We start from the raw sequence: 22,343 nt of genomic DNA on the forward strand, positions 1-22,343 counted from the left end.
GGAGGAGTTTTTCCAAAGTAAACAGCATGGAAAAATACACGAAAAGTAAAACCGAACCGTTTTTTAGACAGGGGCAGCAAAGTCATTTACTGCGTGGAGTAAAGAGAGACGGAGAGAAGTGCCAGGCCACGCCACGGCGGCTTTCCCAAAAATAAATTATTAATTATTATTAAATAAATAAAGGGATATGTAAAATTATATGATTCCGTCTCTCTTTCTCTATCGCTCTTCATCGCTCGGCTTCGAGTCCAATATTTATGGCCGTTTGAAGTTCAAATCTTTCTTACCTTTGACTTTGTTTATCTCTCTTTCGTGTAAGACTTCTCCGGCTCAAAATCAAATACCTTCGTGCCTTTTCTCTCTCCACCTTCTGTGTCTTCTATTTCTGCTTCTGTCTGAGGGTGTTCCCCTAGAGCCTCACGATATTGTTCCGCTTCAAATACTTTCAAGGTGGCTTGAAATGGGTAATAAAGCTTCAAAAGCGAAGAACATAATGGAGTTATAGAATTAGTCGTCTGTACTCCTATTGAAACAGCTGAGGTTAGCGAGGCAAGTTCTTCTCTTTCGTTTTTCTTGTTCCTTTTGTGTTATATCAATTAAGCTTTACTGTTTCTTATTGTTCATATTCTTCTGAGTTGACACTACAAAACTTTTTATTCTTCTGAGTTGATACTGAAAAAACTTTATTTTTACTTGTTTAATATTCTTCATTTATTCACTGAACTTGTTTTCCTATGTGGTGATATCTGAAGGATTAAACCCTATCATGTATCTCTTGCGTTCGAATTTACCAAACAAAAAATTATTGCAAGGGAGGATTCAAGGTTACCTTAGAACTGCGATTGAAGTTCCTCCCTCAGATAATAGTTCTTCCACACCTGACCATTGATAGAAATCGATGTGATCAACTCTTTGATCCGTCGAACTCCGATGTGCACACACTTTCTCTTCACAATTTAGGGTTTCTCAAACCCTGATCTCCACACACTCGCACACCATAGGGAGAGAGACCGAGATAGCTCGGCTAGGAGGGCGGGGGAGCCGGTCAAATCCTAGTCTGACGAGGAAACAAGTTTCCTTATTGCTATTTGCCTACTGAGTTGTGCGCAATCTCTTGGAGTTACCAATTCCTATATTGCTTCTAAGAGAGGGAAGAGGTAGAATTTAAAAGGGATTGCTTACCTAATTAAAATACATTGTCCATATATATTAATCTAATTAAAGATATAGACAATAATTAATTAGATAATTAACCTATTTAATTTTCCCATTTAATTAGTTAAGCACAATGAAACTCTTTTAATTACCTATACGGTCATCCACTAAACAATATCACATAATGAATTATAGGTCATGTAAATAAATATTTCCTGACCCCAATTCATTGTACAAGTCTGTACCGAGGACTCTATGATGATGATCGGACTCGAAAAAACAATTTAAAAAAACTTTTCAAAAAATAATAATAATAAATTGAATAAAATAAAATAACTTTGTAAACCATTTACAAAAGCAACAATGGATCCAGATTCTCGTCCGATCAAACAAATATATTCTCTATCCTTGATATTCCCCAATAAAGTGTAGTGGATTCCATGTTGAGCATCTCTTTCGTTCACGACACACAGGACATCAACCATTGATGTACAAAAGTCCACGATATTTCACCATAACGATAAGGATCTCTCAGGTCAAAGGGTCTGCAAATTAACTAGTGAAAATCTCATCCTACAACAATTGGCAGTAATACATGAGAGATTATCACATGATTCTTATTCTATACACATATTGTATGTGTACTTACATTTGTACTTTGGAATCAACATTCCTAGTAGCACACAATGCGACGACCATATGAATAGGATGCCCAATCCTATCCCTAGTCGAGAAACAATTTTAGGTGAAAACCTAAGGACAATCTTATAAGCCCGTGAAAGAATTATATGTCACTCATAAAATGATATTGAGTAAAACAAGTAGAAAATAATTTGGGTTTGATGGACACATAATTCCAACAATATCTTGGTCTTATTTGTTATGGTTTCATAATTTTCACAATATTTGTTGACTGTACTGCCGACCTTATATTTTTCAAATTGGTGGCAGTTTGGCCGTCCATTTACAGTGCAAAATGTCATTTTATGCGGGTTTCTGTTTTATGCTTTAAGATTTTTTAAAGCTCATCTAATTCATATGATTTTAATAACAAATTATTGAGTAGAGAAGAAATTTGCCCCCTTAAACAACACTGGACACTGTGTAACAAACCCTTCCTCTTGAGACAGTTTGATCATTTATTTATGGTGCAAAATCTGTGTAGAAATGTCATTCCAGGTAGATCCATGATAGAAGCTATCTACTTATTGAGGAGGCTCATGGAAGATATGGAGATAGCAAAAAAAACCTCCATATGGTCTTTATAGACCTAGAAAATGCCTATGACCGAGTCCCTAGAAATCTAATCCAACATGTTCCAGTGAAGAGAGGGTTGTCAAGTAATTATGTGGATGTCATTAAAGAAATGTATTAGGGTGTGGTGACTAGTGTGAGATTTGTGGGAGGTCAGGGCAAGGAATTCCCAATTACGATTGGTTATATTAGGGTTCAGTCTTAAGTCCTTACCTTTTTGTGCTTATCATGGGCAATATAATCGAGAGCATTCAAGACGAGGTCCTATGGTGTCTGCTCTTCGCCGATGGTATCGTTTTGGTGGATATGACAAAAGAATGGATTAATCCTAAGTTAGAGCTTTGGAGGTCAACCTGTGAAATAAGAGGCCTTAAGATTAGTAAAACGAAGACGAAGTATATGAGGTGTAATTTTAGTCACACTATAATGGATATCGCAGGATTTAAGATATGAAGGTGCGATGATATTTTGAGGATGAAGAGAGATAGTCGCAAACGATTCCTTTGATTTCACGGAGTCTATCATAAATAAAGAAGGTGTTTTATTTTTTTTTTCTATTTTAATGTGTTAATAGAGGATGATATTTCTATTGTTCTCAAGTTTTAGAAGAAAATTCAGAAATCAAAGAAGAAATCAAGAGGAGAAGAAATCAAAGAAATCAAGAGGGAAAGAAGACAGAAGAGAAATCAAGAAGAAGAAGAAAGAAGAGGGAAAGAAGAAATCAAGAGGAAGAAGAACAAACGGAAGAAGAAATCAAGAGGGAAGAGAGTCGAAGAAGTGTCGTGCGAGGTGCATGCAGCCTCCGCGGACGTGACAATTCCTTTAAAGCTTAAAGGAAAGTTCTATAGAATTGTTGTTCGACCGGCCATGATGTATGGGGCAAAATGTTGGGCAGTTAAGAAGTGTCATATTGATAAACTATGTGTAGCAGAGACGAGGATTTTAAGATGGATGTATGGAAAAACAAGGAAGGATAAAGTACGGAATGAACATATAAGATTGGACTTGAGAGTTGCCCCGATCGATGACAAGCTCCGAAAGAGACGTTTAAGGTAGTATGGTCATATTCAATGGAGGCCTAGGAACGCCCCAGTAAAGAGGAGTGATATGATTCCGATTGAAGCAGCTAAAAGAGCTAGGGGCAGACCTAAAATGACCATAAGAGAAGTGGTGAGGGAGGACATGCATAGTCTAGGTCTTTTACCAAGTATGACCTCGGATAGAGCCTATTGGAAGGCAAGGATCCATGTCGCAGACTTCATTTAGCTGAGATTCTCCTAACGTGCTGGCCTGTGCCTCTTTCCTCTTACTATCTTTCATTTGTCTTATTTTCTTTTTCATTTCTCACCTCTTTCCTTTTTTTTTTGGTTAGAACACTGTTTTCCCTACTTTGTTTTGTTTGGATCCATGTATCCAACCCCATTAAGTTGGGATATGGTGTTTGTTGTTGTTTTTATTTTTTGGAAGGGGGGATGTTTACCTCTGGTTGGCATAGGAATAGTTACATTTTACTGTCGTTGTGCAGGCTCTTGTTAGGGTTATGCTGATGGTGGAGAAGTGGTCTTATTGTTGTGGCTTGGGAGCTCTTGGTTTTTATTAACATTAAGCCCATTTTTGTATGAGAAGTTGATTGAATGATCTTTGTCAAATGGAGGTAGATGCTATCATTCCCAATCATGGAGGTCTAGAATCTTAGGCTGTTAGGCAAGAAAACCTAATACTTGCTTCCCTTTTTTCTATGATTCTCTTTGGTGTTCTTATCTACTTTTGGTGATCTTTAAGAGAAGTCTAAAGTTCTCACCATATGATCGCCATTTCTAGAGTTGGTATCAATTGTGCTCAATGTGATCATGTTGCGGATCAAATCCATTGGGAAAATGAATCAGGATCATGTAGTGGATGATCTTTAAAGTGAACTGGACATTTTGAAGAAGAATAATATGTTCTTGGAAAATTGGGAAAATCAACATCATCAATTAAGTATCAATTGTGCTCAATGTGATCATGTTGCAGATCAAGTCCATTGAGGAAATTAATCATGATCTTGTAGTGGATGATTTTGAAAGTGAACTGGTCATTTAGAAGAAGAATATCTTCTTGGAAAATTGGGAAAACCAAAATCATCAATATACAATTTACTTAATGGTTGTATACAAAATTTCCTTTGTGAAAACATAAACTTCCAATGGTTGTTACTTTCTACCTGATTGTCCACTTCAGGTAATTTTGTGCTCATTGGGATGGGAGGTATTTATCTGCGATGTTTAATTTAGTCTTTTATCAGGATTATACTGCATTGGACCTTAAAAGTACCCATGCAACAGTGATGTTAGTAGTAGTATTTTATCTTGTCAAAACAGGGTATTTGGTGTAATAAGCTGGGTTTATCTTCTGGTACTTGGTGTAATAAGTTGGGCCTTGTATCTATCTTACAGATCTGCCTTTAAGTTTGAATACTGTTTGGTTACATGGCACTGTGGGAGCACATTTCCATTTGATCCACCTAATTGTAATTCATTGGGCAACATGTTCATTCTCTCCCTCTTTATGCGGTATTCAATTGAGGCAACAGAAATAGTCATTTTGGGGTTTTTCTGTTTACTAAAATTCTTTCTTTTTTCTTGTTGGATTTTAACTGGTCATCAAAGTTATGACTTAATTTTTAGTACTTTTCTTCCTTCTTTCATTTATGCAAAACTTATATTGTTAAAAGAAGAAAGAAAACCCTTAAATGCTAAGTCTTCTCTACTCATATCTATTAAAATCACTGTTAATATAGTCTGTCTTTGTCCAACTTATTTTGAAAATTTTGGATTCCAAGATTCTTAAAAATCCTATTAGTTGTGCAAGTATTGACCTTCATGTTTACACTTTATCAATGCTGGGGTTATATTTTATCCGTATTTTATAGGTTTCTAATCATTGATTAGAATGGAAGGGAGAAAAAAGTCGTATTTACCATCAACTGCTAATCCTATAGGGTTATTATACAGTCACGAGGTCGTGTTATTTCGCCACATGGCAGACGTGGATGGGCAGGTGAGGCTCCACGTGATGGAGGACCTGAAACCCATTTCACAGTTGAAGCCTCAAATAAGCACCAAGGTGATCAAAAAGTGTATTCAAATTCAGAGTTTCAGAAAATTACAATAATATTTGTTAGAATGATGTACTCCAAAATACCGTGGGGGTATTCTGGTCCTTTTGGGGGTATTTTATGTTATTAAGAGTTTAGTTGGCTATGTGGGTTTAGTCCCACATCGCCTAGCTTATGTAAGTTGTAACTTCCCCTTTATTATAAATAGAGGGGGTCTTTCTCTCATTAAATCAATCAATTCTATATTATTTTTCTTCCGTCTCTCTAACCCACGGTTCAACCAACATGGTATCAAAGCTGATCTGATCTAGGTTAGAGAGAAAAACCCTATTTTCTCCCTTCTTTTCCTCCAATCAATCTCTCCTCTTTTTCTCCCTTTTTTTCTCGTTTTTTCCTGCTCCTGTTTTTCTCCTTTTTCAGCACAAAAACAGGGGCAACACTAATGAGGTAAACATCATATCGATGATTTAGTGCTGCCCCCTTTCTCTCCTGGTTTTTATTAAAAAACAGCTGGAAGCCTCTTCTGCGATTTTGGGGTTCCTCCTTCTTTGAGATCAGATCTCGATAAACCTGATCCTCTAATAGAGGAACACCCTAAGCAGCCTTTTTCCAGCCCTATGTTACCCTATTCCTCCATCAATTATTATTTTTTCCAGCCTAGATCTCCTAATCGATCTCAACTTGTTAGGATTTTGAATCGATTTTAGGGTTTCCCTTTTCAGATGCAGCTAATTTTTTGGGGGTGGTTCCCTATTACTACAAGCCCTACTCGACCTAAGTTTGGACCCTTTCTGATGGCTGGATTTGTTTCTACAGCAAAAATTCCTTAACCTTCTAATTTGGTTACCTGCCAAAAACCCTGACTTTCAGGTTTCAGTTTTTGCTAATTTTTGGAGGGTTGATCACTCCCACTTCAAGGACCAATCGACCTCAATATTGCACCTATCCAAGTTTTTTGAAGACCCCTACCCCAATCGATCTCTTCTTTTCATGGTTTTTCAAAACCCTGATAAAAATCGATTTGGGCCAGGGATGTTTGCTGCTGTTCGAGTGCTTTGGAGGTGGTTCTAACATTAAAAGAGAACTCTCCTTCATCAGTTCAAGGCTTGAAGAAGGTCCTTTATGCTGGTGTTGCCCTGCTCTACTTCTGCGATTTTTTGGAGTCTCTTCCCTTTGAAGATCAAGTCTCACTCTTACTGGAGATGGATTGTTCACCTTGGAGGTTCCATTCTAGCAACCTTGGTCAGCATCTATTACATGTCTACATCAGCAATTACAACCCCCTTTCCCTAAATCGATCTCATTTCAGGGTTTTCTAAAACCCTGACAACAATCGATTTTAGGGTTAGGGTTTTTCCTATCAAGCTCATATTTTGAGGAGAGTCTTATACATATCAGAGGAGTATTCAACCCATTATTCAGCATCTTACATCATGTTTTTTAGAAAACAAATTACGGTTCATTCTGTTGGCTTGGTTTCTTCAATTTACAACCTGTTTCCCTTACTCATTACTCTATGGCTGGCTGCTTCAACTGCCTATGGATGTGTCTGGTTATTTATCTTATTTTGCTGGTTATTTTTTTTTGAGCTGCACTACCTATCTGGCTGGTGTTATTGATTGGCTTCTGTAAGCATGACTGGTTGATATGTTACTGCTGCCTTCATGTGGAATCCTGCTGCCTTATGATTGTGACTGAGTTTCCTTTTATTGGAGATCGAATTTCTTTCGTTATTGAAGACTCGAATCTGCTACCCTGGAGATCAGCCTATTTGGGATTACACCAGTGTTCCACGATTTTTTTGGTTGCACCTACAAACCTATTCAGTCATGTGGAGCCTTTCTGGTTAATATCCGGCATACTTTGGAGCTTGCATACTAGCGTTGTTACAGATTCAGATCTGATCCAGTTTTGTTGAGGCTACTTCCATTCATTGCTGTCCGGATATCTTCTTAGTACTGTCTAGCATGTGGGCGTTTCTACCATGGAATCTTTTGCACAATTGCTCCTCCCTGTTTGAAGATTAAACAAGCCTTGACAATTGGAGCATTTCCTTACTTCGAATCAGATTTGTATCTTTTTCAGATCTGAATATTGGGGTTAGGAGTTTCTCCCCTGCAGGGGTTTCCATTCAAAGTGTTTGTTTGATTGATGGAAGATGGTTGGAGCTTTCTATGTTACCCAAGTTAATCCTACTCCATTATCCCATTGCTGTTTTTCTTTCACCACCTCCCAAAACATACCTTTGGCATTACCCATAACACCCTTGGAAGTTCATGGTATTCTCTTCTTTACCATTTCTTCTTTTTTCCATTACACTTGGCAGCCACTGAACCATTCTGGAATGTTATGTTTTGCCCTATCTCTAACCTAATCTTTCTTATGTCCACGTGTACTACACGTGAGGGGGGGGATTATATACAGTATACCTGCAGCCATTGCAGAGAGCAAAACATGCAGGGACACTTGGTGCAAAACATAGAAGGTCAGAGGTTTCACCATTGCCAATAAGTATCTACCTTGTTATTGGGTTACGTTTGCCGTAAGAGGGAGGCTGGTGTTAAAAATTTGAAGATGTTTGGTTATTGCCTGCCCATATGAGGTCCTACAGTTTGGTTGTTTCCGTTGCTTGATCTTTATTGCTGCCTGACTCATCTGCTTGCTGCCCTAGTTACTTACCTTCAAGATTATCAGTTAGAGATTCATCCCTGGACAATTGTTGAAGATTGGTAATGATTGATCAAGTCTGCCCAAGTTTGAAGGTCTATTTTTTTCAAGTTCTTGAAGGTCTATTTGGGAGCTGCATTCCTTTTGGAGCTGGATTCTGCTACAACTTATTTTTCCCATTTTTCATTCAAGTTGGGCATTAGGACCTTGTATGCGCCAACTTGAGGGGGAGTGTTAGCATTGTTATGGAGAGAGTTTTTTTCTTCTTTTAGTCTAAGCTGGATCTTCCTTCTTTCTTATTTGTACAATCCAGCTTGAGAGGGAGTGTTAGAATGATGTACTCCAGAATACCGTGGGGGTATTCTGGTCCTTTTGGGGGTATTTTATGTTATTAAGAGTTTAGTTGGCTGTGTGGGTTTAGTCCCACATCGCCTAGCTTATGTAAGTTGTAACTTCCCCTCTATTATAAATAGAGGGGGTCTTTCTCTCATTAAATCAATCAATTCTATTATTTTTCTTCCCTCTCTCTAACCCACGGTTCAACCAATTTCACTATAATGGAATCTGGTGGTTTTTCTGTAAATCTTGACACTTTTTACGCACTTCCCCTTCTTGTCTTCGGCTGAAACTTGACCATTGAGATGATTTGGGTTCCTCTATCATATGTTTCCACCCATGGTTGCTGATGTGGCAAGTTGTGATGGATACAAATCATCACAAATAGTCATTGCGTATATAAGAAGGAATTGTTTTTATATTGTTATGATCATATAAGAACTTCATTTATGTTTTATTCTGATAAACTTGCCATTACCTTTTATAAGATGTTCTATATTTTACCTTAACAAAATCTGTGATACGGTCAATGGGAGGGTGTAATTCTATTCTCTTGTGTTTGAAATGCTGACAAATTGTACCTTGGAAGCATGGGTTAGACGAAAATTGGAGAAGTTTCATAGTTTTTGGTTTTTTCATGTCTTGTATGCCTTTTGTTGCTTTTAAACATGGGAAGGATGATAAGTCATCCTCCTGTGAATCATGCTAGCATGATTCCATCCTTTGTGTATTATCTTTTATGCATGGTTCACAGTTATACCAGCTTGATTGCCAAATTAAGAGTGCTGCTTTTCTGAAATAGAGCACCTTCTGTAATGAAGACTCTCAGCAAAGATGAAATCGACTTGGAAGATGGGAAGGTGGACAGAAATAAAGAGAAAACAATACACAGCAACAGGGTAGTGAAAATTCACAACCATGCTTTGTTGTCTGGTCTTGCTTATTGCATATCATCCTGCAGCATGATATTGGTTAACAAGTTTGTGCTATCCTCCTACAATTTTAGAGCTGGTATATCTTTAATGCTCTATCAGGTGAGAAACACCACCAGTCTTATTCATTTACAGTTGTAGTTTGTAATTCTTTTATGTTCTTGAGTGACTCCGCCTGTTATTTCTTTTTACTGAAAAAATAAAATAACAAGTTCTTGATGTTTTCCTCTTGAATGCAGAATTTGATCTCTGTGGTTATTGTATCAATCTTGAGTTTTTTGGGCATCATATCAACAGAACCCCTTACATGGAGATTGATTCGGGTCTGGTTCCCTGTGAATGTTATATTTGTTGGGATGCTTATTACAAGCATGTTTAGGTCTGAGATTTATTTCTGTTCATGTTAATTTAACTATTTCTTTTTCTGCTAAATATATTTTTCATTTACTTGGTTTGAGTTTGTTCAGTACCGTGTAGGATCCAAGGTGTTGGATGTATGTATGCCATAAGGATTTCTCCAATAGTTTTTACCACCCATTTGTGATATATTTTTCATGTGTTTGGTTCAAGTTTGTTTGATATACTATAGGCACGCAAATCGGCATGGATTGAGGTTTTGGTTTTGAGGCCGGTTTCGGCTGAAACCGAGATATCTCGGGCTTCAACCAGGTTTCGGTTGAGGCCTAGGATATTTCTGGGCCAATCGATACCTAAGTTTCAAGGCCCAGAAAATGATTTTTTTTTGTGCCGCCTATTTTTACCATTTTACACCTATTCCGTGAATTACTTTCACATAAAAATCACCCAAAATGGTACTTGTGGTTTGGATCCAAGTTTGCTAGTGTACACTAACCCAACTATAAACACTAATTACATATAATTTAGCTACTGGGAATTTAAATAAGCAATTAAAACAATCAAAACATACATTAGGTTAGGGAAATATAAGTATGCAACACTCACCACTAAATACATGGAGTGTCTTGGTGGATCCAATCCACGAGCTTCGTGCCATTGCAGACACTCCTCCGAATGCAGCACATATGTATTGATTTCTTCCACTCAATTCAAGTTTCGCATGACATATTTTATGCCCAGCACTATTGTCTATATACTAATTCTTTCAAAAATTAGATTTGAGGAAAAAAACTATTACCTTTAAGCTCCAATCACGCAAATCCAAGCTGTAGAAGAGTTAAATGAGTGAAGCCCGATAAAAAACCATTCTCAAAGGCCTTCAGTGCCTCGCTTGAATCCATCATGCTTTGCCTTCGGCACTTTCATGAGCTCTCAGGGCTTCGTATCAACCCTTCCAAGTCTCTATTATTCTTTGCTGGGGTTCCTGACCATGACAAAGTTGGCTACCTTGCTATATCGGGCTTTCTTGAGGGGCATTTACTGGTCAAGTATTTGGGGCTCCCTTTGATTCCTGCCAGGCTTTTGGCTCATCATTGCACCCCCATGTTGGATCTTATCAGGAAAAGACTTCAACAGTGGAAAGGCAAGTTATTATCCTATGCAGGCAGGTTGGTCCTTATCAAATCAGTCTTGGAGTCCTCTTATATCTACTGGTCTGGCATCTATGGTCTCCCTCAATCAACTATTAAGTCCCTGGATTCTTTGCTGGCCTCCTTTCTTTAGAAGGGAAATGATTCTTCTAGATTCCTCCATCCTTTAAGTTGGGCTGCTGTTTGCCTGCCTAAGAAAGTAGGTGGTTTGGGAATAAGAAGAATTAGAGATGTGAACTCTGCTAGCATCATCAAGCTAATCTGGAAGCTTGTCTCAAAAAAGAAAAGTATCTGGGTCGACTGGGTTTACTCGGGCCTTCTCCGTCAGGACTCCATTTGGACAGCTTCAATCTCGTTTGATGCTTCTTGGGTTTGGCGCAAGATCCTTGCTACTCGTCACCTGGTGCTTCAGTACATTCTCTCTTGTATTGGTGATGGCCGCTCTACTTTCCTTTGGTTAGACCATTGGCACCCAAAGGGGATTCTCTTTCACTCAGTCACTCCCAGGATTGTTTATGCTTCCGGTCTTCACAGGCTTTCCCTAGTTGCTGATATCCGTCATTCGTCTGGCTGGGCTCCTCCCACTTCAAATGCTCCTATGCTGAATCTTATTTGGGATGATCTTTCTTCAATCTCCAGAAGACTCCTAGGTCGTGGTGATTGCGTTTCCTAGTCGTCAAACAATTCAAAGTCCTTCTCCTCTAAAGCAGCTTGGGAGATTATCCGTCAGAATGGTCCCTTGATTCCCTGGAGAAAGCTTCTTTGGTTCAAGCATCATATTCCTCGTCACTGCTTCACAGCTTGGAGGGTGATGTAGCCTAGGTGGAATAAGTCTAACTTAGGACCAGGTTGTGTGTTAGGGTTGGCCGAATGGGGCAGATTAGGGTAATAAGGGTAAAATTAGGGTTAGGAATTGGAGTTTGAGTTAGGGTTTTATTGGGTAATGGTATGCAGGTTTTTAGGAGTCTATTGGTATAGGTTTTACTTAGGTTTGAATAGGAAATAAGATTTCAGAATTATTAGGGTTAGGGTTTTGGGTTTTGGGAATGAAGGGAACAAAGGGATCTACGGTTTCTAGGGGGAGACAGGCCAAGGGATTCTGGCCGAGTGTCACAGTGGTGGGGGAAAGGGTTCGGTTGAAGTTTGGAGAGGTCTGGATGGTTGGTTAGGGCTGGGCAGAGTTTAGGAGTTTTAGGGCTTAAGGAAGAACTAGGGTTTGCAGGGAAAATAGTAGCAGGTTAGGGTTCAGCAATGGAAATAATAAATCAGATGTCACTTACTGGTTGCAGGTCTGAATGTGCAGAAGCAGCAGCAACTTGAATACTTGAAGAAGCCTCCTGACCTTCACAGTGCAAGGAGTCACAGGAGAACCCACCGTTAACCACCTTGAGTCCACAAGGATATAAACTCGCAGAAGGAGCAGATGCAGCAGTTCGAGTGCAGCAGTTTCAGATCTGAAATCAGAGAATTTTTGAAGTAGAAGTTGTGGGGGAGCCTCCCACGATTTATCTATTTATAATAAAAAGAGATGGCCAAAAGCCTTACACAAATATGACTTGGAATCCTAGTTCCAAGTCCTAAAACCAGTCCTAATCAGACTAGGACTAGTGACACTAATCTGAAATCTAATTACAACTGAATCACTTGTATTCTAACTAGGAATACAAGTTTCAACAAATAAAATAAATAATAAAAGAACAACCTATCCCTCTAAAATCGTGGAGGGATACTAAGCACACTAAAAGACTGTTTTACCCCTACTTAAAGAAAAACAAATTACAGAAAATAAAAGGCTCCAACGAAAATAGTAAAACAGCCACTTCATGGTTTCGGCTTCTTCTTTCTAGTGCTTGGATCTGCATCAGCTCTCCCCGGCTTAGAAATATTCATCTCCGATGAATGGGTGAATGTCATGTAGCGATCATATAACTCCGGATCGAGCCTCTTGAAATCATCCGCAGGTATCCAAGTACTATCCTGGCGTGGGCGACCTTTCCACTTGACAAGGAAAGAGTGATAACCGGCGCCTTGACGAGTCGTCTTGTGGATATCGTCCAGAACTTCTTCAATCACATCTTCTGGAGGTGGCTTCAGTTGGGGTAGCTGCAGCATGTGCTCTGAATCGCCATCATCGGAATGATGCCCCGTGTACAAGTATAGATCAGCCACGTTGAAAACATTGCTTATGCCCATATCATCAGGTAACTCTAGAACATAAGCATTAGGTCCAATACGTTTCAGCACCTTATATGGACCCATCTTCTTTGGATGGAGCTTACTGTTGACACCCGGTTGGTGTCTCTCTGGATTCACCCATACCATGACCATGTCTCCTGGCTTGAACTCAACGAACCGGCAATGCTTGTCGGCAGTGGACTTGTAGCGATCATAACTGAGTGCTATTTTGCGTCGAACATCTGCATGCACTTCGGTGATATGGCGAATGAATTCATCGGCTTCAACACTTACCCGAGCTTGAGGGGGTAAGGGAATGACATCAATCGGGCGGTGGTCATGTTCATGGAGCTGTTGTATGCAAACTCAGCAATGTCAAGGATAAAGGGCCACGTCTTCTCATAATCTCGGACCAAACACCGCAGCAAATTACCAAGGCTCCTGTTGACGACCTCTATCTGTCCGCCAGTTTGGGGATGGAATGCAGTAGAGAACAAAAGCTTGGTGTTTGTCTTCAGCCATAGAGTCTTCCAGAAATAACTCATAAACTTCACATCACGATCGGATACAATGGTACTGGGTAGCCCATGGATGCGAACAATCTCCTTGAAGAATAGCTTGGCAATGTGGGAAGCATCAAGTGTTCTGCGACAAGGAATGAAGTGAGCCATCTTGGGGAATTTGTCAACCACCACCATGATGGAGTCAAATCTTTCTTTAGTAGGGGGAAGACCAAGTACGAAATCCATACTGAGATCAACCCATGGCTGGTGAGGGATCGGCAATGGTGAATAGAGGCCCATGTTTTGCTTGGTCCCTTTAGCTAGTTGGCAAATTCGACACTGCTTGATAACATGCTCTACATCCTTGGCCAAGTGAGGCCAATAGTACTGATCAGTCACCTGTAAGATGGTTTTATCCTTCCCGAAGTGTCCTCCTAAACCTCCTACATGTAACTCCCTGATAATGTGGTTTCGTAAGGACGAATCGGGAATGCACAGCCGGGTTCCTAAGAACAAGTAACCATCATGTAATGAGTACTTAGGGTGTTGTCCACCCTTCTTCAAATCAGCATATAGGTCTTGAAAGTCCTTGTTACTAGCATACTCGTCTCTAATTTGCTCGATGCTAAGTGCATGGGCTGAGAAAGTGTTTGTTGGCAGAATCGTGGGCTAGAAAAGAGAAAATGAGAGAATAATTGCTTTTATTAATTGATAGGTAAGCCCCTCTATTTATAATAGAGGGGAAAGTTACAAGAGACTAAAATAGGCGACGTGAGACTAAAACCCACATAGCCGATTTACACTTAAGAGCATAAAAACTACCCTAAAAGGACCAGAATACCGTGGGGGTATTCTGGAGTACATATTCCAACACTCTCCCTCAAGCTGGATTATACAAATAATTAAAGAAAGAAGATCCAGCTTGAACTAAAGAAAAAAGAACTCCATAATAATGCAATAATGCTAACATGCTAACACTCCCCCTCAAGTTGGCGCATACAAGGTACTAATGCCCAACTTGAACAAAATGGGAAAAATAAGTTGTAGTAGAATCTAGCTTCAAGACGAATGCAGCTCCCAAATAAACCTTCAAGAACTTGAAAAAAAATTGATCTTCAAAACTTGGGCAGACTTGATCAGCAAATCGGGACTGGAATGTCTTCCAAAAAAGGCAGCTTTCCCAATCTTCTATTGCTGTCCAGTGATGAATCTCTGAATGATAATCTTGAAGATAAGTAACTAGAGTAGCGAGCAGATAAATAAGTAGCAGAAAAGATCAAGCAGCGGAAAAAAAATCAACCCAACTGTAGAACCTCATATAGGCAGGCAATAACCAAACATCTTCAATACTTTAATACCAATCTCCCCCTTACGGCAAACTCATCCCAATAACAAAGTAGATACCCATTGGCAATGGTGAAAACTCTGATCTTCTATGTTTTGCACCAAGTGTTCCTGCAAGTTCTACTTTCTGCAATGGCTGCAGTATATTGTACATAATCCCCCCCTCACGTGTAGTACACGTGGACATAACAGAGATGATGTAAGAGATAGGGCAAAAACATAATATTCTAGAATTTTCCAAAGGGTGCCAAGGGTAATGGAAAGAGAAGAAATGGCAATTTCGAGAATACGGAATACCGTAAACTTCCAAGGTGGTTATGGGTATATGCCAAAGGTATGGTTTGGGAGGTGGTGAAGTGAAAAGAAGCAGTGGGATAATGAACCATGGACAAAGCAACACAGTAATTTACAACCTTCTCTCAATCGATCAAACTAAGTCCAAAACATCAATCTCCAATGATCAGATCTGAATTAAAAAAACAGGTCTAATTTGTAGAAGGAGAAGGTACCATTCTGCAAAAACTTGATCGATCTTCACACAAGGAAGTACTAGTGTGCAAAATTCCAAACTATAAACTCCCACATGCTAAATAGAACTGACGAAGATATTTGGACAGCAATGGACGTAAGAAGCTTCAACAAAAGACTTGGATCAGATCTGAATTTGTGAACAATGTTAGGATCAAGCTCTCAAAGGGAGCCGGATATGAACCAGAAAAGCTTCACATAACTGAATAGGTTCGTAGTTGCAACCAATAACCTTGGAACACACTGTTGTAATCCCAAATAAGCTGATCTCCAGGCTAGTAGATACGAGTCTTCAATATTGAAAGAAATTCGATCTCCAATAGTGGGATACTTAGTCTCAATAATAGGGCAGCAGTAGTCCACATAAAGGCAGCAGTAACATGTCAACCAGTCATGCTTACAGAAGCCAATCAATAAAACCAGTAATATATGTAGTAAAGCTCAATAGAACCAGCAAATATAAGATAAAGAACCCGACAGATCCATAGGTAGTTGAAGCAGCCGGCCACATAGGAACAAGTAAAAAAATAGGTTGATAATTGAAGAAACAGAGCCATAAGAATGAACCTGAATTTTTGCCAAAAAGAACTGATGAATTTTGCTGAAATATGGGTTGAATACTCCTTTGATGGTTATAAAACTCTCCTAAAAAAATCAGCAAGAGAGGACTGCCCTAACCCTTAGATCGATTATAGTCAGGGTTTTGTAAAAAAAACCCTGAAAGTGAAATTCGATTGTAGGGAAGGGGTCTTCAACAAAAGTGATGATGACTTGTCAAAGGTGATGTCTTCTGGTAATAGATGCTGACCACAACTGCAGGAATGGATCTCCAGTTCGAATAACCAATCTCCTTGGTGATTGAGACTTGATCTTCAAGTGGGAGAAACACCAAAAATTGCAGAAAAAATGGGGCAGCAGCTAACTTGTGTAATAGAACTTCTTCAAGCCATGAATAGTTGAAGTAGAATGTCCCTCTTGATGGTAGAAACACCTCCAAAAAACTCCAACAGCAGCAATCAACCCTAACCCTAAAATCGATGTGTCAGGGTTTTGTAAAACCCTGAAAAGAAGGATCGATTGGGGTTAGGGGTCTTCAAACACTTGGAAAGAGGCTAAAACTGAGGTCGAGTGGTCCTTGTAGTTGGAGTAATCATCCCTCCAAAAATCAGCAAAAACTGAAACCTGTAACCCTAATGTCGATTTGAGTCAGGGTTTTAACAGGTACCCAAAAACAACAGGTTGAGAAGGTTTTGCTGTAAAAACAAATCCAACCATCAGAAAGTGTCTAAACTTAGGTCGATTAAGGCTTGTAGGAGTAGGGAATCACCCCTAAAAAATCAGCTGCATCTGAAAAGGGAAACCCCAAAATCGATTGGAATCAAGGTTTTGAAAAAAACCCTGACAAGTTGAGATCGATTTGGGTATGGAGGCTGGAAAAGTTAATAAAAGGTGGGGAGAAAGAAAGAAAGGGAAGAAAGACTATGGAATAGGGTAGAAGAGTGCTGGAAAAGGCTGCATAGGAGGCTCCAACAATGGAGGATCAGTCTTCATTAGGTAGAAATCAGATCTCCAAAAATTCTGGACAGCTCCAATATCGCAGGTATGGCTCCAGCAGATTTCGAACAGAATTGTTTTAGTGAAAAAAAAAGGTAGAAAGGGAGGGGGGCAGCAACTAAATCATTGGTATGTTGTATTTACCTCTTAGTGGTGCCCTTTTACAAGGTTGAGAAGAAGAAAAACAGAAGAAGGAAAAGCCGAGAAAGGGAGAAGAAGGGAGAAGTTGATTGAAGAGATGGATTAGGGTTTTCTTCTCTTTTTCTAACCTAGATCAGACTAGCTTTGATACCATGTTGGCAGAATCGTGGGCTAGAAAAGAGAGAATGAGAGAATAATTGCTTTTATTAATTGATAGGTAAGCCCCTCTATTTATAATAGAGGGGAAAGTTACAAGAGACTAAAATAGGCGATGTGGGACTAAAACCCACATAGCCGACTTACACTTAATAGCATAAAAACTACCCCAAAAGGACCAGAATACCGTGGGGGTATTCTAGAGTACATATTCCAACACTCCCCCTCAAGCTGGATTATACAAATAATTAAAGAAAGAAGATCCAGCTTGAACTAAAGAAAAAAGAACTCCATAATAATGCAATAATGCTAACATGCTAACAGTGTTCAAGGTCAGGACTTTTCTACTCAGTGCATCAGCCACTGTATTTTCCTTTCCTGACTTGTATTTGAGGGCAAAGTTGAAATCCTGTAAATATGCAACCCATTTAGCATGCTTGGTGGTAATGGACTTCTGTGAGTGGAGGTGCTTGAGTGCCTCATGATCAGTGTACAGGACGAACTCTTTGCCAATAAGGTGGTGTCTCCAATGCCGCAAGACCTGAACAACAACGTAAAGCTCTATATCATAAGTAGAGTACCGAGTCTTGGCATCATTAAGTTTCTCACTGTAGAATGTAATAGAATGCCCATTCTGCATAAGAACTCCGCCTAGACCAACATGGGAAGCATTAGTAGCAACTTCGAAAATATGGTCAAAGTTGGGCAGGCGTAGCACCGGAGCTTCAGTCATCTTCTTCTTAATCACTTGGAAGGCCTTTTGAGCGGCTGCTATCCATGCGAACGGACCCTTGTTTTGTTTGGTGCATTCAGTTATGGGTGCCATGATGGCACTGAAATTGCGAATGAATCACCTGTAAAAAGAAGCCAAACCATGGAAGCTTCGCACTTCAGTAAATGTCTTCAGAGTAGGCCATTCGACAACGCTTCGGACCTTTTCCGGATCAGCTTCAACACCCTTTGAAGAAATTATAAAACCAAGGAAAACAACCTTGGGCAGCATGAAGGAACATTTCTTTAAATTGATAAACAACTTCTCTTGCCAGAGTACTCTGAGAACTTGTTTCAGGTGGTCTATGTGCTCATCTGGGTCTTTACTGTACACCAAAATATCATCAAAATAAACAACAAGAAATTTACCGATGAAGGGACGAAGTACTTGGGTCATGACTCTCATGAAGGTGCTAGGTGCATTCGTCAGGCCAAAGGGCATGACCTTCCACTCGAATAATCCATCTTTGGTCTTGAAGGCTGTCTTCCATTCGTCTCCAGGCCGGATGCGAATTTGATGGTATCCACTGCAAAGGTTAATCTTGGAGAAGACCTTAGAACCAGACTGCATGTCTAGCATGTCATCAAGCCTAGGAATTGGAAACTTATACTTGATGGTGATCTTGTTGATAGCTCTGCTGTCCACACACATGCGCCATGAACCATCCTTCTTTGGTGTCAACAAGGCTGGAACAGCTCAAGGGCTTATGCTTTCTTCAATAAACCCCTTCTTGAGAAGCTCTCCAACTTGTTTATTAAGCTCTTCATGCTCAGAGGGACTCATCCTGTAGGCGGGTAGGTTTGGTAACATAGCACCAGGTACCAAATCGATGGCGTGTTGAATGTCTCTGAGTGGTGGCAGTTCTTCTGGTACTACATCTGAAAAATCCTGCAATAATTCCTTGATGGGTTGTGTAAACTCCTGTTCGGATGGGGCAGCAACTTCTTGAGTCACCAAGGCAAGAACCAGACCTGTATCACGGCTGGTTTGTTCGAATTCCCTTTGTGGAACAGCTAGCAATTTATTTTCAGATTCTGTCCCCTTTTGATTAGTGCGCATGACACGACGTTTCCGTATTTCTGTAGGCAAATTAAGTGGGTACCACCTGATTTCTTCTCCTTTATATTGAAATACACACAGATTTTTTCTTCCTAGGAGAGCAACATCATTGTCATAAAGCCACGGTCTCCCTAATAGAACATCAGTCATTCTCATCGGAATGATATCACACCAAATTTCCTTTGAATATTTTTGGGCTTGTAAGGGAACATAGCATCGCTTGTTCACATCAAACTTATTCCCATTCAATAAGGAGATTTTGTAGGGCATCGGATGCTTCTCAAATTTCAGATTCGCCTTCTTCACAAGATCTTCAGACACAACATTAATGCAGCTACCACTATCAACAATTATCTGGGCAGTGCGGTCACCTGCTCGCAAGCGGGTATAGAAGATGCAACTACGTCGCCAATCTTCACCTTTAGATTCAGCACTCAATATACGTGCTACTACGTGTACACCTCGGGTATCGTCAAGTTCATCACCCAAGTCGTCAAAATAGGCAGCCCCATCATCATCATCTTCAGGGGGTAATGCATAAATACCCTGTTCATCAAATTCATCAGGGCTGTCTTCTTCCTTGTCAGCTACATTGATTGGTCTTTGTCTTTGTGGGCAGTCCTTAGCATAATGTCCCTTTTCATTGCAGCGATAACAAGTATTTAAGTCACTAGTGGTTATTGGGGCTTTGCCCTTGTCCACACGTAAAGAGCTGCCAGTGTAGGGGGCTGTTCGTGTAGAACCAGCAGTGGTGTTATTACCTCTATTGTAACCATTGGTTGGTTTGGATGCTGGAAAAGATTTTCTGGTGTCGACAGCAATGGAACCAAACCTTCTAGTGGTGCTTAATAGGTCTTCAGCCTTCAATGCCTTCTCAAAGCAGTCCTTGATGTCCAGAACATCCACAACGCCAATAGCTCTAATGATATCAGATCTCAATCCCAACCGAAATCGAGATAGCATCTAAGTAGCACTTTCTATGGTGTCAGTACGAGATGAGAGAGAGTCGAACTTTTGCATGTACTCGGATACAGTCATGTTCCCTTAACGAAGGGAGTTGAATTGATCTTGCATCTGAGCTGTATAGTGTCTTGGTAAGTATTTCTCTTTCAGATCATACTTCATATCCTCCCAGTTGGTAGGTGCTTTGCCTTCACGTTCCATGTCCCTCTCTGTCTTACGCCACCATTCTTGAGCAGAGCCAATTAATTTAGTACGTGCCAGTCGCATCTTTCGGTCTTCAGGCAAGTCATACCAGTCAAAATAGTCATCTAGGGCAGCAAGCCAGTCATAGAATTTCTGTGGATCACCATGCCCATCATACTCTTTCAGTTCGAGCTTGACCTTCTGTGTATCAAATCTCCTATTATGGCCTTCATCTCCAGTGAAGTAGGTCTTCGAGGTGCTTCAGTAGTTCTATCCCTGTCTTCTCTGTAGTCATCTCTGTCATACCTACGTCGATCCCTTTAACCTCAGTCATGTCTAGACTGATCTCTGTGGTCCCTGTGACGTCTAGGATGATCTCTGTGATGTTCATCCCATCCCAGAGTTCCATGAACTTCAGAATGTACTTGTAATCGATCCTCCTCTACATATAGAGGGTTGTTTACAATAGGCACAGGCGCACAGCTGGCCTTTGCTCAACAATCTGTAACCGATCACTGATCTTATGGAGAATGTCGAGAATTGCAGCCATTGGATCAGGTGGGGGTGGCCGTGGTGGATCAACAACAGGGTTGCTTTGTCCTTCCATAGCTTTGATACCAATTTGATGTAGCCTAGGTGGAATAAGTCTCACTTAGGACCAGGTTGTGTGTTAGGGTTGGCCGAATGGGACAGATTAGGGTAATAAGGGTAAAATTAGGGTTAGGAATTGGAGTTTTAGTTAGGGTTTTATTGGGTAATGGTATGCAGGTTTTTAGGAGTCTATTGGTATAGGTTTTACTTAGGTTTGAATAGGAAATAAGATTTCAGAATTATTAGGGTTAGGGTTTTGGGTTTTGGGAATGAAGGGAACAAAGGGATCTAGGGTTTCTAGGGGAAGACAGGCCTAGGGATTCTGGCCGAGTGTCACAGTGGTGGGGGAAAGGGTTCGGTTGAAGTTTGGAGAGGTTTGGATGGTTGGTTAGGGCTGGGCAGAGTTTAGGAGTTTTAGGGCTTAAGGAAGAACTAGGGTTTGCAGGGAAAATAGTAGCAGGTTAGGGTTCAGCAATGGAAATAATAAATCAGATGTCACTTACTGGTTGCAGGTTTGAATGTGCAGAAGCAGCAGCAGCTTGAATACTTGAAGAAGCCTCCTGACCTTCACAGTGTAAGGAGTCGCAGGAGAACCCACCCTTAACCACCTTGAGTCCACAAGGATATAAACTCGCAGAAGGAGCAGATGTAGTAGTTCGAGTGCAGCAGTTTCAGATCTGAAATCAGAGAATTTTTGAAGTAGAAGTTGTGGGGGAGCCTCCCACGATTTATCTATTTATAATAAAAAGAGATGGCCAAAAGCCTTACACAAATATGACTTGGAATCCTAGTTCCAAGTCCTAAAACCAGTCCTAATCAGACTAGGACTAGTGACACTAATCTGAAATCTAATTACAACTGAATCACTTGTATTCTAACTAGGAATACAAGTTTCAAAAATAAAATAAATAATAAAAGAACAACCTATCCCTCTAAAATCGTGGAGGGATACTAAGCACACTAAAAGACTGTTTTACCCCTACTTAAAGAAAAACAAATTACAGAAAATAAAAGGCTCCAACGAAAATAGTAAAACAGCCACTTCATGGTTTCGGCTTCCTCTTCCTAGTGCTTGGATCTGCATCAGAGGGTCTTTACCAACTGTCTTCCAACTCAAGCTTTACTTCGGAATTGTCAGATTTCTGTTTCCCCCCTATGTGGTCTTTGTTGGAATAATGTGGAAGACTCGGATCATCTTTTCTTTGATTGTCCTACTTTTGTTGCCATTTGGAAGGGTATCCTCAACAAATGCTGGCCTGCTTCTAGACAAATCCACCCCTTCGCAAGAGAGTGGATTTGGATTGATTTGACTTATGGGGGCTCCTCTATCTGTGATTTGGTCGGAAAGATGGCTTTTTGTGCAGCTTTAAAGCACATTTGGATGGAGCACAATATCAGGAAATGGACCTTCCAAATCTCGATCCT

The 22,343-nt window shown here is 40.1% G+C and overlaps 1 protein-coding gene across 2 annotated transcripts in view; it reads left to right on the plus strand.

The window, feature by feature from the left end:
• Positions 1–326: 326 nt before the first annotated feature.
• LOC122667549 (GDP-mannose transporter GONST1-like) overlaps positions 327–22,343 on the plus strand; it is a 50,277-nt gene continuing 28,260 nt past the window's right edge. Inside the window, exons 1-3 of one of the 2 annotated variants that reach the window (XM_043863860.1) lie at positions 327–549; positions 9,312–9,543; positions 9,681–9,820. In XM_043863860.1, coding sequence (XP_043719795.1) covers positions 9,325–9,543; positions 9,681–9,820 — 359 coding nt within the window. In that variant the 5' untranslated portion in view covers positions 327–549; positions 9,312–9,324. Of the gene's footprint in view, positions 550–9,311; positions 9,544–9,680; positions 9,828–22,343 lie in introns of those variants that run through there. The other variant, XM_043863861.1, reaches the window with a different exon arrangement.

Source organism: Telopea speciosissima, chromosome 7, assembly GCF_018873765.1.
Source record: "Telopea speciosissima isolate NSW1024214 ecotype Mountain lineage chromosome 7, Tspe_v1, whole genome shotgun sequence".
Lineage (NCBI taxonomy): Eukaryota > Viridiplantae > Streptophyta > Magnoliopsida > Proteales > Proteaceae > Telopea > Telopea speciosissima.